General features: G+C 43.6%; 1 protein-coding gene across 1 annotated transcript in view; it reads left to right on the forward strand.

The window, feature by feature from the left end:
- The window catches only part of mybphb (myosin binding protein Hb), a 53,044-nt gene extending 38,268 nt beyond the window's left edge, over nt 1–14,776 (forward strand). The window contains exons 10-13 of the mRNA XM_034165581.1: nt 417–603; nt 698–751; nt 14,325–14,355; nt 14,450–14,776. Of these exons, the coding sequence (XP_034021472.1) occupies nt 417–603; nt 698–729 (219 nt within the window). The 3' untranslated portion in view covers nt 730–751; nt 14,325–14,355; nt 14,450–14,776. The remainder of the gene's footprint in view (nt 1–416; nt 604–697; nt 752–14,324; nt 14,356–14,449) is intronic.
- Nucleotides 14,777–16,487: the final 1,711 nt, after the last annotated feature.

Raw genomic sequence — 16,487 nt, forward strand, 5'->3', positions numbered from 1 at the left:
TGTCCAGTGGTATTCTAGTGATGCCTGGACCATCATCCCTGTACAATTTTTATGTGTCCCTGCCTTGTTCATTGCTGTCAGTGTTTTTATTTTGTGTTGGCAAAGATCTGCCCTTGTTAGCTGGCTGCCAGAGTGTCCCGTCTCCTCTTTCGTCATGTAATCCACCGGGTCTCCAAAAGCACATTAGCATAGATGGCAGTAATGACGAAGCTCCTGCGAGGTTGGACATGGTATACTTAACACTGCTTGAACACGTTTGTGGGAAAGCAGAGTCTGACGTGTTATATTCCCCATGAGACCCTCAGAGATAACCTGTGTCATCAAAATTCAGTGTCCACCTCCATCAAATGTGTCAAATATTTCAATACAATTTCTGTTTCTCCTAGTAATAAATAAATAATTATGTCTCTGTTCAGCCCAAGATTCAGTGGATGAAGAACCAGATGATTATTGGAGATGACCCCAAGTTTCGTCAGATTTGTGCCCAGGGTATCTGCTCCCTGGAGATCCGTAAACCCGGTAACTTTGACGGAGGGGTGTATTCCTGCAGAGCTCTCAATGATCATGGAGAAGCAACTGTCAGCTGCAAGCTGGAGGTTAAACGTAAGTCAGGAGAGCAAAATAACATTTACTATGAATGTGCTTTTATTCTGTTGCTGCATTTTTTGGGGTCATGCCTTCTTTCTCTCCTGAACAGAACCAGTGATTGCAGACGCAGACAAGAAATAGGTCAGCGTTGTAACTCTCACAGGTCAGAAATGATTGAATTGAACCGTTTGTGTGAAGCAGTGAATGTGCTGTGAGACGACAGCAGCATGGGCAGCAATAATAATGATGTTGTGACATCTTGAGGCACTTCCTGCAGCTGTTGTATTTTAGTTATGTAACTCATCAGCGCAAAAATATCTCACATCATAACTGCAAGGTTAAATTATTTATAAGCTGTCAAAATCCAAACCCTTGTCCACATTGTGACACCTACATGGGGAAACAGATCAAGTACAGGATTGCCTGTTGGGGTGAAATACAGCAGCGACCTAACCATGAAGGCCCAACGGGAACCCTGAACACGAACAACACAGAGGAGAAGAAGAGAAAGAGGATGGAGAGAGAGCAAGAACAGTCAAGACCGGGCCTGTTCAGTCATCTCCGGGTCTACCAACCCACCTGGGAATCGATCCAGAGATGATCTTCATCACCACCAAGGGATTACCAGGATATGAAATTCTTTAGAAGTCCAGTGTTGCCACATCAATGTATTTTAGCAGGATACAGCTAAGCTAGCTAAGCTAACTTGCTTAGCAAGACCTGGTTTAGGCTGGTTAGCTTGTTAGCTAGCTGTGCCGTTGCCTAAATTAATGTGTGGGGAATGTATTTTATTGTTCATTCTTGTCCTGACAGCAATTTCGAACATCGTGCTTGTGGGGAAGTTTATACTTTGATAGAGCAAGATATTATCTGTCAAAGCAACATTCATATGCTTGATTCCAGCGAAGGAACTCAGAGGCCTTTTTAGTACGTCTGTCTCCTTTGACCCTGTCTTTACTGCAGGGGCTGCCTCTAAAATGTGATTTTTTGGGGCCAAATACTGCAGGGGCTGCCTCTAAAATGTGATTTTTTGGGGCCAAATACTGCAGGGGCTGCCTCTAAAATGTGATTTTTTGGGGCCAAATACTGCAGGGGCTGCCTCTAAAATGTGATTTTTTGGGGGCCAAATACTGCAGGGACTGCCCCTAAAATGTGATTTTTTGGGGCCAAATACTGCAGGGGCTGCCTCTAAAATGTGATTTTTTGGGGCCAAATACTGCAGGGGCTGCCTCTAAAATGTGATTTTTTGGGGGCCAAATACTGCAGGGACTGCCCCTAAAATGTGATTTTTTGGGGCCAAATACTGCAGGGGCTGCCTCTAAAATGTGATTTTTGGGGGGCCAAATACTGCAGGGACTGCCCCTAAAATGTGATTTTTGGGGGCCAAATACTGCAGGGACTGCCCCTAAAATGTGATTTTTGGGGGCCAAATACTGCAGGGGCTGCCCCTAAAATGTGATTTTTGGGGGCCAAATACTGCAGGGGCTGCCCTAAAATGTGATTTTTTGGGGGCCAAATACTGCAGGGGCTGCCTCTGAAATGTGATTTTTTGGGGCCAAATACTGCAGGGGCTGCCTCTAAAATGTGATTTTTTGGGGGCCAAATACTGCAGGGGCTGCCTCTAAAATGTGATTTTTTGGGGCCAAATACTGCAGGGGCTGCCTCTAAAATGTGATTTTTTGGGGGCCAAATACTGCAGGGGCTGCCTCTAAAATGTGATTTTTTGGGGCCAAATACTGCAGGGGCTGCCTCTAAAATGTGATTTTTTGGGGGCCAAATACTGCAGGGGCTGCCTCTAAAATGTGATTTTTGGGGGCCAAATACTGCAGGGGCTGCCTCTAAAATGTGATGTTTTGGGGGCCAAATACTGCAGGGGCTGCCTCTAAAATGTGATTTTTTGGGGGCCAAATACTGCAGGGGCTGCCTCTAAAATGTGATTTTTTTGGGGGCCAAATACTGCAGGGGCTGCCCCTAAAATGTGATTTTTTGGGGGCCAAATACTGCAGGGGCTGCCTCTAAAATGTGATTTTTTTGGGGCCAAATACTGCAGGGGCTGCCTCTAAAATGTGATTTTTTGGGGCCAAATACTGCAGGGGCTGCCTCTAAAATGTGATTTTTTGGGGCCAAATACTGCAGGGGCTGCCACTAAAATGTGATTTTTTGGGGCCAAATACTGCAGGGGCTGCCTCTAAAATGTGATTTTTGGGGGCCAAATACTGCAGGGGCTGCCTCTAAAATGTGATTTTTTTGGGGGCCAAATACTGCAGGGGCTGCCTCTAAAATGTGATTTTTTGGGGCCAAATACTGCAGGGGCTGCCTCTAAAATGTGATTTTTTGGGGCCAAATACTGCAGGGGCTGCCTCTAAAATGTGATTTTTTGGGGGCCAAATACTGCAGGGGCTGCCACTAAAATGTGATTTTTTGGGGCCAAATACTGCAGGGGCTGCCTCTAAAATGTGATTTTTGGGGGCCAAATACTGCAGGGGCTGCCTCTAAAATGTGATTTTTTGGGGGCCAAATACTGCAGGGGCTGCCTCTAAAATGTGATTTTTTGGGGCCAAATACTGCAGGGGCTGCCTCTAAAATGTGATTTTTTGGGGGCCAAATACTGCAGGGGCTGCCTCTAAAATGTGATTTTTTGGGGGCCAAATACTGCAGGGACTGCCCCTAAAATGTGATTTTTGGGGCCAAATACTGCAGGGACTGCCCCTAAAATGTGATTTTTGGGGGCCAAATACTGCAGGGACTGCCCCTAAAATGTGATTTTTGGGGGCCAAGTACTGCAGGGGCTGCCCCTAAAATGTGATTTTTGGGGGCCAAATACTGCAGGGGCTGCCCCTAAAATGTGATTTTTTGGGGGCCAAATACTGCAGGGGCTGCCTCTAAAATGTGATTTTTTGGGGCCAAATACTGCAGGGGCTGCCTCTAAAATGTGATTTTTTGGGGGCCAAATACTGCAGGGGCTGCCTCTAAAATGTGATTTTTTGGGGCCAAATACTGCAGGGGCTGCCCCTAAAATGTGATTTTTGGGGGCCAAATACTGCAGGGGCTGCCTCTAAAATGTGATTTTTGGGGGCCAAATACTGCAGGGGCTGCCTCTAAAATGTGATTTTTGGGGGCCAAATACTGCAGGGGCTGCTCCTAAAATGTGATTTTTGGGGGCCAAATACTGCAGGGGCTGCCCCTAAAATGTGATTTTTGGGGCCAAATACTGCAGGGACTGCCCCTAAAATGTGATTTTTGGGGCCAAATACTGCAGGGACTGCCCCTAAAATGTGATTTTTGGGGGCCAAATACTGCAGGGGCTGCCCCTAAAATGTGATTTTTGGGGGCCAAATACTGCAGGGGCTGCCTCTAAAATGTGATTTTTGGGGGCCAAATACTGCAGGGGCTGCCTCTAAAATGTGATTTTTTGGGGCCAAATACTGCAGGGGCTGCCTCTAAAATGTGATTTTTTGGGGGCCAAATACTGCAGGGGCTGCCTCTAAAATGTGATTTTTTGGGGGCCAAATACTGCAGGGGCTGCCTCTAAAATGTGATTTTTTGGGGGCCAAATACTGCAGGGGCTGCCCCTAAACTGTGATTTTTGGGGGCCAAATACTGCAGGGGCTGCTCCTAAAATGTGATTTTTGGGGGCCAAATACTGCAGGGGCTGCCTCTAAACTGTGATTTTTGGGGGCCAAATACTGCAGGGGCTGCCCCTAAACTGTGATTTTTGGGGTGCAAATACTGCAGGGGTTGCCCCTAAAATGTGATTTTTTTGGGGAGCCAAATACTGCAGGGGCTGCCCCTAAAATGTGATTTTTTGGGGAGCCAAATACTGCAGGGGCTGCCTCTAAAATGTGATTTTTTGGGGGCCAAATACTGCAGGGGCTGCCTCTAAAATGTGATTTTTTGGGGGCCAAATACTGCAGGGGCTGCCCCTAAAATGTGATTTTTGGGGTGCAAATACTGCAGGGGCTGCCTCTAAAATGTGATTTTTGGGGTGCAAATACTGCAGGGGCTGCCCCTAAAATGTGATGTTTTTGGGGGCCAAATACTGCAGGGGCTGCCTCTAAAATGTGATGTTTTTGGGGGCCAAATACTGCAGGGGCTGCCTCTAAAATGTGATTTTTTGGGGCCAAATACTGCAGGGGCTGCCCCTAAAATGTGATTTTTTGGGGGCCAAATACTGCAGGGGCTGCCTCTAAAATGTGATTTTTTGGGGGCCAAATACTGCAGGGGCTGCCTCTAAAATTTGATTTTTTGGGGGCCAAATACTGCAGGGGCTGCCTCTAAAATGTGATTTTTTGGGGCCAAATACTGCAGGGGCTGCCTCTAAAATGTGATTTTTGGGGGCCAAATACTGCAGGGACTGCCCCTAAAATGTGATTTTTGGGGCCAAATACTGCAGGGACTGCCCCTAAAATGTGATTTTTGGGGGCCAAATACTGCAGGGACTGCCCCTAAAATGTGATTTTTGGGGGCCAAGTACTGCAGGGGCTGCCCCTAAAATGTGATTTTTGGGGGCCAAATACTGCAGGGGCTGCCCCTAAAATGTGATTTTTGGGGCCAAATACTGCAGGGGCTGCCTCTAAAATGTGATTTTTGGGGCCAAATACTGCAGGGGCTGCCTCTAAAATGTGATTTTTTGGGGGCCAAATACTGCAGGGGCTGCCTCTAAAATGTGATTTTTTGGGGGCCAAATACTGCAGGGGCTGCCTCTAAAATGTGATTTTTGGGGGCCAAATACTGCAGGGGCTGCCTCTAAAATGTGATTTTTTGGGGGCCAAATACTGCAGGGGCTGCCTCTAAAATGTGATTTTTTGGGGGCCAAATACTGCAGGGGCTGCCTCTAAAATGTGATTTTTTGGGGGCCAAATACTGCAGGGGCTGCCCTAAAATGTGATTTTTTGGGGGCCAAATACTGCAGGGGCTGCCTCTAAAATGTGATTTTTGGGGCCAAATACTGCAGGGGCTGCCTCTAAAATGTGATTTTTTGGGGGCCAAATACTGCAGGGGCTGCCTCTAAAATGTGATTTTTGGGGGCCAAATACTGCAGGGGCTGCCTCTAAAATGTGATTTTTGGGGGCCAAATACTGCAGGGGCTGCCTCTAAAATGTGATTTTTGGGGGCCAAATACTGCAGGGGCTGCCCCTAAACTGTGATTTTTGGGGGCCAAATACTGCAGGGGCTGCTCCTAAAATGTGATTTTTGGGGGCCAAATACTGCAGGGACTGCCCCTAAAATGTGATTTTTGGGGCCAAATACTGCAGGGACTGCCCCTAAAATGTGACTTTTGGGGGCCAAATACTGCAGGGACTGCCCCTAAAATGTGATTTTTGGGGGCCAAATACTGCAGGGGCTGCCTCTAAACTGTGATTTTTGGGGGCCAAATACTGCAGGGGCTGCCCCTAAACTGTGATTTTTGGGGGCCAAATACTGCAGGGGCTGCTCCTAAAATGTGATTTTTGGGGGCCAAATACTGTAGGGGCTGCTCCTAAAATGTGATTTTTTGGGGGCCAAATACTGCAGGAGCTGCCCCTAAAATGTGATTTTTGGGGGCCAAATACTGCAGGGGCTGCCCCTAAAATGTGATTTTTTTGGGGGGGCCAAATACTGCAGGGGCTGCCTCTAAAATGTGATTTTTTGGGGGGGGCCAAATACTGCAGGGGCTGCCCTAAAATGTGATTTTTTTGGGGGGGGGGGCAAATACTGCAGGGGCTGCCTCTAAAATGTGATTTTTTTGGGGGGGGGCAAATACTGCAGGGGCTGCCCCTAAAATGTGATTTTTGGGGTGCAAATACTGCAGGGGTTGCCCCTAAAATGTGATTTTTTTGGGGAGCCAAATACTGCAGGGGCTGCCCCTAAAATGTGATTTTTGGGGGCCAAATACTGCAGGGGCTGCCTCTAAACTGTGATTTTTGGGGGCCAAATACTGCAGGGGCTGCCCCTAAACTGTGATTTTTGGGGGCCAAATACTGCAGGGGCTGCTCCTAAAATGTGATTTTTGGGGGCCAAATACTGTAGGGGCTGCTCCTAAAATGTGATTTTTTGGGGGCCAAATACTGCAGGAGCTGCCCCTAAAATGTGATTTTTGGGGGCCAAATACTGCAGGGGCTGCCCCTAAAATGTGATTTTTTTGGGGGGGGCCAAATACTGCAGGGGCTGCCTCTAAAATGTGATTTTTTTGGGGGGGCCAAATACTGCAGGGGCTGCCCTAAAATGTGATTTTTTTGGGGGGGGGGCAAATACTGCAGGGGCTGCCTCTAAAATGTGATTTTTTTTGGGGGGGGGGCAAATACTGCAGGGGCTGCCCCTAAAATGTGATTTTTGGGGTGCAAATACTGCAGGGGTTGCCCCTAAAATGTGATTTTTTTGGGGAGCCAAATACTGCAGGGGCTGCCCCTAAAATGTGATTTTTTGGGGAGCCAAATACTGCAGGGGCTGCCTCTAAAATGTGATTTTTTGGGGGCCAAATACTGCAGGGGCTGCCCCTAAAATGTGATTTTTTGGGGGCCAAATACTGCAGGGGCTGCCTCTAAAATGTGATTTTTTGGGGGCCAAATACTGCAGGGGCTGCCCCTAAAATGTGATTTTTGGGGTGCAAATACTGCAGGGGCTGCCTCTAAATGTGATTTTTGGGGGCCAAATACTGCAGGGGCTGCCCCTAAAATGTGATGTTTTTGGGGGCCAAATACTGCAGGGGCTGCCTCTAAAATGTGATGTTTTTGGGGGCCAAATACTGCAGGGGCTGCCTCTAAAATGTGATTTTTGGGGGCCAAATACTGCAGGGGCTGCCCCTAAAATTTGATTTTTGGGGGCCAAATACTGCAGGGGCTGCCCCTAAAATGTGATTTTTTTGGGGGCCAAATACTGCAGGGGCTGCCTCTAAAATGTGATTTTTGGGGTGCAAATACTGCAGGGGCTGCCTCTAAAATGTGATTTTTGGGGTGCAAATACTGCAGGGGCTGCCCCTAAAATGTGATTTTTTGGGGGCCAAATAAGTCCCTGCTCTGTGGTAGATATTTCTGAGTGAACCATTCAACGGTTAAGCAGCAGGGCTTGACACTTATTAGTCATTAACACATGCAGGCGACGATGACAACAAGCACCAAGACGGACGAGTAAAACGAGAGGAAGAACAGAAGAAGTAAAACACATGAATAACAGGCAACAAATGGACAGACAAGGAGGATCAGGCAACTACAGGGCCATTCTTGAAAATATGGACTGGACTCCACCTATACACTCACACACCGATACCATGGTGTTGAAATACAAGGCGCTCACGACGCTCCGGGAGCAACTTGGAGATGGACCTTAATGATTTTCTGGCCTGACGGGGATTTGAACCAAGGATTCTCTGGTTTCAGGCCCACCGCTTAACCACTAGACCATCACCTCCCCAAACTACTGATTGGTAATAATAATAATCATTATCATGGTGATGATGATGATATCTTTATTTTTACATGGCTTTCTGAACAATCAACAAAATCGTAATGGATATCAAAGAAACATGCATTAAAATAAATATAACAAAGAAAATATTAAAAGTTGGGTTTTACATTAACAAATACAGGTGTGTGTTTTGGCAGTTTTGGACTGTATTTAGTTTTAATAGATGACATTATGACGTGTTCTATGGTACATCTGGAAAGTATTCACTGCGCTTCACTTTTTCCATATTTTGTTATGTTACAGCCTTATTCCAAATGGATTAAATTAATTTGTTTCCTCAAACGTCTACACACAATACCCCATAATGACAATGTGAAAATTAATTTAAAAAAAAAATCTAAGAAATCACATGTACATAAGTATTCACAGCCTTTGCCAGGAAGCTTAAAACTAAGCTCAGGTGCCTCCTGTTTCCACTGACCATCCTTGAGGTGTTTCAGACAGGATTGTCTGGTGGTACACATCTGGCAAAGGGTACAGAAATATTTCTGCTGCTTTGAAGGTCCCATTGAACACATCATCCATAAAAGGAGGAAGTTCAGATCCACCAGGACTCTTCCTAGAGCTGGCCACCCGTCTAAACTGAGCGATCGGGGAAGAAGGGCCTTAGTCAGTGAGGGGACCAAGAAGCCGATGGTCACTCTGTCAGAGCTCCAGCATTCCTCTGTGGAGAGAGGAGAACCTTCCAGAAGTACAACCATCTCTGCAGCAATCCACCAATCAGCCCTCTATGGCAGAGTGGACAGACGTAAAAGGCACATGGCAGCCCGCAAAGCACCTTCAGAAATATCAGGATCTTCAGGATCTTCAGACCATGAAAAACAAAATTCTCTGGTCTGATGAGACAAAGATTGTACTCTTTGGTGTGAGTGCCAGGCATCATGTTTGGAGGAAACCAGGCATCATCCCTACAGTGAAGCTGTGGTTTTGTACCAGGAACTGTAAAGGGACGCAAATGTAATGAGGCAGTTTGAATGATGAAAAAAGGTAACAGATTTATTGAAATTAATCTGATGGTGCGGATGAGGTGGAAGCCAGGAGGAGAGGACACTGGAGGACGGGTTGTAGGTGCGGGAAACCAGGTGAGCCAGTGGAGTGGGTGGAGGCTACGGACCACGAGAGAAGGGAAGAGGCAATGATGACAAAAAAAAAACAGTATCATCCACCTATCAATCAATCAATCAATCAATTTTTTTATATAGCGCCAAATCACAACAAACAGTTGCCCCAAGGCGCTTTATATTGTAAGGCAAGGCCATACAATAATTATGTAAAACCCCAACAGTCAAAACGACCCCCTGTGAGCAAGCACTTGGCTACAGTGGGAAGGAAAAACTCCCTTTTAACAGGAAGAAACCTCCAGCAGAACCAGGCTCAGGGAGGGGCAGTCTTCTGCTGGGACTGGTTGGGGCTGAGGGAGAGAACCAGGAAAAAGACATGCTGTGGAGGGGAGCAGAGATCAATCACTAATGATTAAATGCAGAGTGGTGCATACAGAGCAAAAAGAGAAAGAACACTCAGTGCATCATGGGAACCCCAGCAGTCTACGTCTATAGCAGCATAACTAAGGGATGGTTCAGGGTCACCTGATCCAGCCCTAACTATAAGCTTTAGCAAAAAGGAAAGTTTTAAGCCTAATCTTAAAAGTAGAGAGGGTGTCTGTCTCCCTGATCTGAATTGGGAGCTGGTTCCACAGGAGAGGAGCCTGAAAGCTGAAGGCTCTGCCTCCCATTCTACTCTTACAAACCCTAGGAACTACAAGTAAGCCTGCAGTCTGAGAGCGAAGCGCTCTATTGGGGTGATATGGTACTACGAGGTCCCTAAGATAAGATGGGACCTGATTATTCAAAACCTTATAAGTAAGAAGAAGAATTTTAAATTCTATTCTAGAATTAACAGGAAGCCAATGAAGAGAGGCCAATATGGGTGAGATATGCTCTCTCCTTCTAGTCCCCGTTAGTACTCTAGCTGCAGCATTTTGAATTAACTGAAGGCTTTTTAGGGAACTTTTAGGACAACCTGATAATAATGAATTACAATAGTCCAGCCTAGAGGAAATAAATGCATGAATTAGTTTTTCAGCATCACTCTGAGACAAGACCTTTCTGATTTTAGAGATATTGCGTAAATGCAAAAAAGCAGTCCTACATATTTGATTAATATGCGCTTTGAATGACATATCCTGATCAAAAATGACTCCAAGATTTCTCACAGTATTACTAGAGGTCAGGGTAATGCCATCCAGAGTAAGGATCTGGTTAGACACCATGTTTCTAAGATTTGTGGGGCCAAGTACAATAACTTCAGTTTTATCTGAGTTTAAAAGCAGGAAATTAGAGGTCATCCATGTCTTTATGTCTGTAAGACAATCCTGCAGTTTAGCTAATTGGTGTGTGTCCTCTGGCTTCATGGATAGATAAAGCTGTGTATCATCTGCGTAACAATGAAAATTTAAGCAATACCGTCTAATAATACTGCCTAAGGGAAGCATGTATAAAGTGAATAAAATTGGTCCTAGCACAGAACCTTGTGGAACTCCATAATTAACTTTAGTCTGTGAAGAAGATTCCCCATTTACATGAACAAATTGTAATCTATTAGACAAATATGATTCAAACCACTGCAGCACAGTGTCTTTAATACCTCTGGCATGCTCTAATCTCTGTAATAAAATTTTATGGTCAACAGAATCAAAAGCAGCACTGAGGTCTAACAGAACAAGCACAGAGATGAGTCCACTGTCCGAGGCCATAAGAAGATCATTTGTAACCTTCACTAATGCTGTTTCTGTACTATGATGAATTCTAAAACCTGACTGAAACTCTTCAAATAGACCATTCCTCTGCAGATGATCAGTTAGCTGTTTTACAACTACCCTTTCAAGAATTTTTGAGAGAAAAGGAAGGTTGGAGATTGGCCTATAATTAGCTAAGATAGCTGGGTCAAGTGATGGCTTTTTAAGTAATGGTTTAATTACTGCCACCTTAAAGGCCTGTGGTACATAGCCAACTAACAAAGATAGATTGATCATATTTAAGATCGAAGCATTAAATAATGGTAGGGCTTCCTTGAGCAGCCTGGTAGGAATGGGGTCTAATAAACATGTTGATGGTTTGGATGAAGTAACTAATGAAAATAACTCAGACAGAACAATCGGAGAGAAAGAGTCTAACCAAATACCGGCATCACTGAAAGCAGCCAAAGATAACGATACGTCTTTGGAATGGTTATGAGTAATTTTTTCTCTAATAGTTAAAATTTTGTTAGCAAAGAAAGTCATGAAGTCATTACTAGTTAAAGTTAATGGAATACTCAGCTCAATAGAGCTCTGACTCTTTGTCAGCCTGGCTACAGTGCTGAAAAGAAACCTGGGGTTATTCTTATTTTCTTCAATTAGTGATGAGTAGAAAGATGTCCTAGCTTTACGGAGGGCTTTTTTTTATAGAGCAACAGACTCTTTTTCCAGGCTAAGTGAAGATCTTCTAAATTAGTGAGACGCCATTTCGTCTCCAACTTACGGGTTATCTGCTTTAAGCTACGAGTTTGTGAGTTATACCACGGAGTCAGACACTTCTGATTTAAAGCTCTCTTTTTCAGAGGAGCTACAGCATCCAAAGTTGTCTTCAATGAGGATGTAAAACTACTGACGAGATACTCTATCTCCCTTACAGAGTTTAGGTAGCTACTCTGCACTGTGTTGGTATATGGCATTAGAGAACATAAAGAAGGAATCATATCCTTAAACCTAGTTACAGCGCTTTCTGAAAGACTTCTAGTGTAATGAAACTTATTCCCTACTGCTGGGTAGTCCATCAGAGTAAATGTAAATGTTATTAAGAAATGATCAGACAGAAGGGAGTTTTCAGAGAATACTGTTAAGTCTTCTATTTCCATACCATAAGTCAGAACAAGATCTAAGATATGATTAAAGTGGTGGGTGGACTCATTTACTTTTTGAGCAAAGCCAATAGAGTCTAATAATAGATTAAATGCAGTGTTGAGGCTGTCATTCTCAGCATCTGTGTGGATGTTAAAATCGCCCACTATAATTATCTACATTCACAGAGTTGTCCTGAAGTCACTCCTTTTGATGAGGAGAGAAAAAACTGAGGCGACGAGTAATGATGTGAGGCCAGGTTACCACTTCTGTAGATGGAAAGATCTGGCGGCGTCCTCCTGTTCAGCCCTGGACACCGCTGATTGATGCAGGTGTGCCGCAGCCAAAGGTGTAGACAATCCACTGGCAGAGAAACACAAAAGGGACGGGGAGACAACACAGAGTACTGGACTGATTCCCCAAACCACAACAGAGCATGGTGGAGGCAGCATCATGCTGTGGGGATGTTTTTCAGCAGCAGGAACTGGGAGACTAGTCAGGATTGAGGGAAAGATGAATGCAGCTACGTATAGCGACATCCTGGAGGAAAACCTGCTCCAGTGCACTCTTGACCTCAGACTGGTATGACAGTTCATCTGTCAGAAGGACAATGACCCTAAACACACAGCCAAGATATCAAAAGGAGTGACTTCAGGATAACTCTGTGAATGTCTTTGAGTGGTCCAGCCAGAGCCCAGACCTGAATCCGATTGAACATCTCTGGAGAAATCTGAAAATGGCTGTGCACCGACACTTCCCATCCAACCTGATGGAGCTTGAGAGGTTCTGCAAAGAGGAATGGACCAAACTGCCCGAAGATAGATGCACCAAGCTTGTGACATCATATTCAAGGAGACTTGAGGCTGGAATTGCTGCCAAAGGTGCATCAACAAAGTATTGCGCAAAGGCTAAATTTGCAAAGATTAAAAAAAATCATGTTGTCATTATGGGCTGTTGTGAGTAGAATTTTGAGGGGAAACAATTATTTACTCAATTTTGGAATAAGGCTGTAACATAACAATATGTGGAAAAAGTGAAGCGCTGTGAATACTTTCTTACTGCACCATATGAGTAATTCATCACAGATGAACACTTTAAATATTTGAGCAGATGACATAAATATTTAAAGAGCATTGAGCATATTTGCTGACATACACAGATATACAGTGAATTAATGCTGAAATGAATTAAAAATTTAATCTGCACTGTATTTCTGTCAAACTGCTTGAAACTCAGAAACTTGAAACGCAGATAATGAAAAATCAAAGTGCCGTTCGAAATATTAATGGACCTGATAATCCTGATACTTTCTGAAGAAGGTTTTAGCAGTTCTTAAGTCTGGATATTAAAGAGGAACAATTAAACATGTTGTTTTGGTTTGAACTATATATGAGCCCTGAGGTGACATCTGTGATCTCCATGTCTTCCATACATGGATGATACTAATCTGGGAAAGATGGCCCCAGCCGCTGAAGGAGAGACGGAGACGTAGCACCCATAATTCAATCTGTGACTGCTCCTCATCTGCTCAGTCAGAACGTTTAATCACATTTCCTTGACTCAGCAGCAGCAGCAGCCTCCGCTGATAAACAGCACTTTATTTGCAGGTTTCTGGTCTGGTGATGGTCTAGTGGTTAAATCGTTGGGCTTAAAACCAGAGGATCCTTGGTTCAAATTCCAGCCTGACTGGAAAATCACTAAGGGCCCTTGGGCAAGGTCCATAATCCCCTCGTTTCTCCCGGTGGGTAGTGAGCACCTTGTATGGCAGCAGTCTGACATCGGGGTGAATGTGAGGCATTATTGTAAAGCGCTTTGAGCATCTGATGCAGATCGAAAAGCGCTATAAAAATGCAGTCATTTACCATTTATTTAAACCCTAAATGTGTGCAGTCAAAAGTAGAAAATTAGGTCTGTTTGGACCCAAAACCCACCTATTATTTTGATGATAGTTCTGTCTTGATTCACCTCTTCAGTTGATCAGAATCAGAATTATTGCCATGTAAGTTGTAACGTACAAGGAATTTGAACTGGTGTTATTGTTGCATAAACAACAATAAAAAGAAAAAGAAACAAAATACTTCTGAAAGAAGTCAAATATTCAAATAGGCAAAACTGTTCACTGTCAAATAAATATAGTGGAATGGGGCTGTGCAAAGGCAGACAGATGAACAGCACCTTTCAGTGCAGGGATGATCAGTCTGTACTGTCTGTGTGTGTTGTGTGTGTGTGGGGGGGGTAAATGGGGTCTCTGGTATTATTTGTAAGTCTAGCTGCAGATGGAAAGAAGCTGTTTTTGCGTCTTGAGGCTTTAGGTTTGAGGTTGAGCATGATAAAATGCTGCATTTTGGCCATTCTAGTCCATGTCTCCACGGTCCTAACACCTGTTATTTGTTCATCTGTTGCATTCCCAAATTAGGAGCAGATGGAATGAGGCCTTGCAGCATGAGGTATGTGACTCTTTTAACATTTCAAACACCAGCGTCCGTGATTATGAGGAACTTTTCCCTCCTCTTACCCTTTGATTTTCCTTTTCATGCACAGGTTGGTGCTGGATTTGTGGAAGAACATGTATATATGGCTGGTGACCACACAATCGAAACGGCTGTGACCTGTGACCTTTCACTGATTGTTAACGATGAAAAACTGCTGTTGGATTTGATCTTTCTCAGTATATTATTTCATCCATATCCATGTCCAAATCATGTTTTCCCCCCAGCAGGAGCATGTGATACCTGATGTTGTGTAACTGTCCTAGTTTGTCAGTTTAACAACGTCAACACAAGGAATCTTACAGCATGATCTTACTGTTCCTCATAGGAGAACTCCATCTAACATCTGTTTATATCAATAAATCATTTCATTTATGGTTTTATTTTTTCAATGCTTTGTGTCCTGTAAATTATAAATTCTGTTTTTCTTTTGTCCTATAAAATCTACTATTGCGTGCATACATAAAAAAAAAAAACATTATAAAGGCACCCATTACAGTGCAGTCCCTGTCATAAGTTCCAAAACGCCACATATTGTAATCAAAAACCCCACTGAATTAAATGGCTCCACCCCTTTTTGTTCAGCCAAGGGTAATTTTTTTCACCAAAAAATTAATACTCATTGGTACAACAAGCTGTCATTGTATTCCCATAAATAAATCAATAAATAAAAATGTATAATTATTATTATCATTATACAGAAGCTTACACTTTTCTCCAAATATTTTCTTGACCCACAATTTTATTCATGTTAAACTTGAATGTATTTCAAGCCAAACTAATTCTAAAAATGTGTTTATTTATTTATTTAGTTAGTTAGTTAGTTATTTAGTTACTGTATGTCTTGTGAAATAGGTTCCAGGAACTTAAAACCCTTTTCAAAATTTAAAAGAATGATTTCATCATTCCCTGACTCCGCCCCTACAGAACTACCTCAAAACAAGTTTTCCTCAAAGTGTCCCAGTGTGCTGAATTAAACACACACTATCTGAAAATGAAAAGGTCGGCCCCAAGACTTTCAGCAGAACTTGTGAAAATCATAAAATGAGTGACTATGCCAACAACAAACCAACAAACAACGTAACAAAAACAATTTAGACATTTTCTATAATAAATATGGATATATGTAATTGTAATTCATTATTATCAGGTTGTCCTAAAAGTTCCCTGAAAAGCCTTCAGTTAATTCAAAATGCTGCAGCTAGAGTACAGACAGGGACTAGAAGGAGAGAGCATATCTCACCCATATTGGCCTCTCTTCATTGGCTTCCTGTTAATTCTAGAATAGAATTTAAAATTCTTCTTCTTACTTATAAGGTTTTGAATAATCAGGTCCCATCTTATCTTAGGGACCTCGTAGTACCATATCACCCCAATAGAGCGCTTCGCTCTCAGACTGCAGGCTTACTTGTAGTTCCTAGGGTTTGTAAGAGTAGAATGGGAGGCAGAGCCTTCAGCTTTCAGGCTCCTCTCCTGTGGAACCAGCTCCCAATTTGGATCAGGGAGACAGACACCCTCTCTACTTTTAAGATTAGGCTTAAAACTTTCCTTTTTGCTAAAGCTTATAGTTAGAGCTGGATCAGGTGACCCTGAACCATCCCTTAGTTATGCTGCTGTAGACGTAGACTGCTGGGGGGTTCCTGTGATGCACTGTTTCTTTCTCTTTTTGCTCTGTATGCACCACTCTGCATTTAATCATTAGTGATCGATCTCTGCTCCCCTCCACAGCATGTCTTTTTCCTCCCTCAGCCCCAACCAGTCCCAGCAGAGGACTGCCCCTCCCTGAGCCTGGTTCTGCTGGAGGTTTCTTCCTGTTAAAAGGGAGTTTTTCCTTCCCACTGTAGCTTGCTCAAGTGCTTGCTCACAGGGGGTCGTTTTGACCGTTGGGGTTTTACATGATTATTGTATGGCCTTGCCTTACAATATGAGGCGCCTTGGGGCAACTGTTTGTTGTGATTTGGCGCTATATAAAAAAATTGATTGATTGATTGATTGATATATATATATATATATATATATATATATATATATGCGTGTGTGAGAGAGATAATAAAAAATATAAATAACTGTACACTATTGAATATATTTAC

The sequence above is a fragment of the Thalassophryne amazonica genome, chromosome 3 (genome assembly GCF_902500255.1).
Source record: "Thalassophryne amazonica chromosome 3, fThaAma1.1, whole genome shotgun sequence".
Lineage (NCBI taxonomy): Eukaryota > Metazoa > Chordata > Actinopteri > Batrachoidiformes > Batrachoididae > Thalassophryne > Thalassophryne amazonica.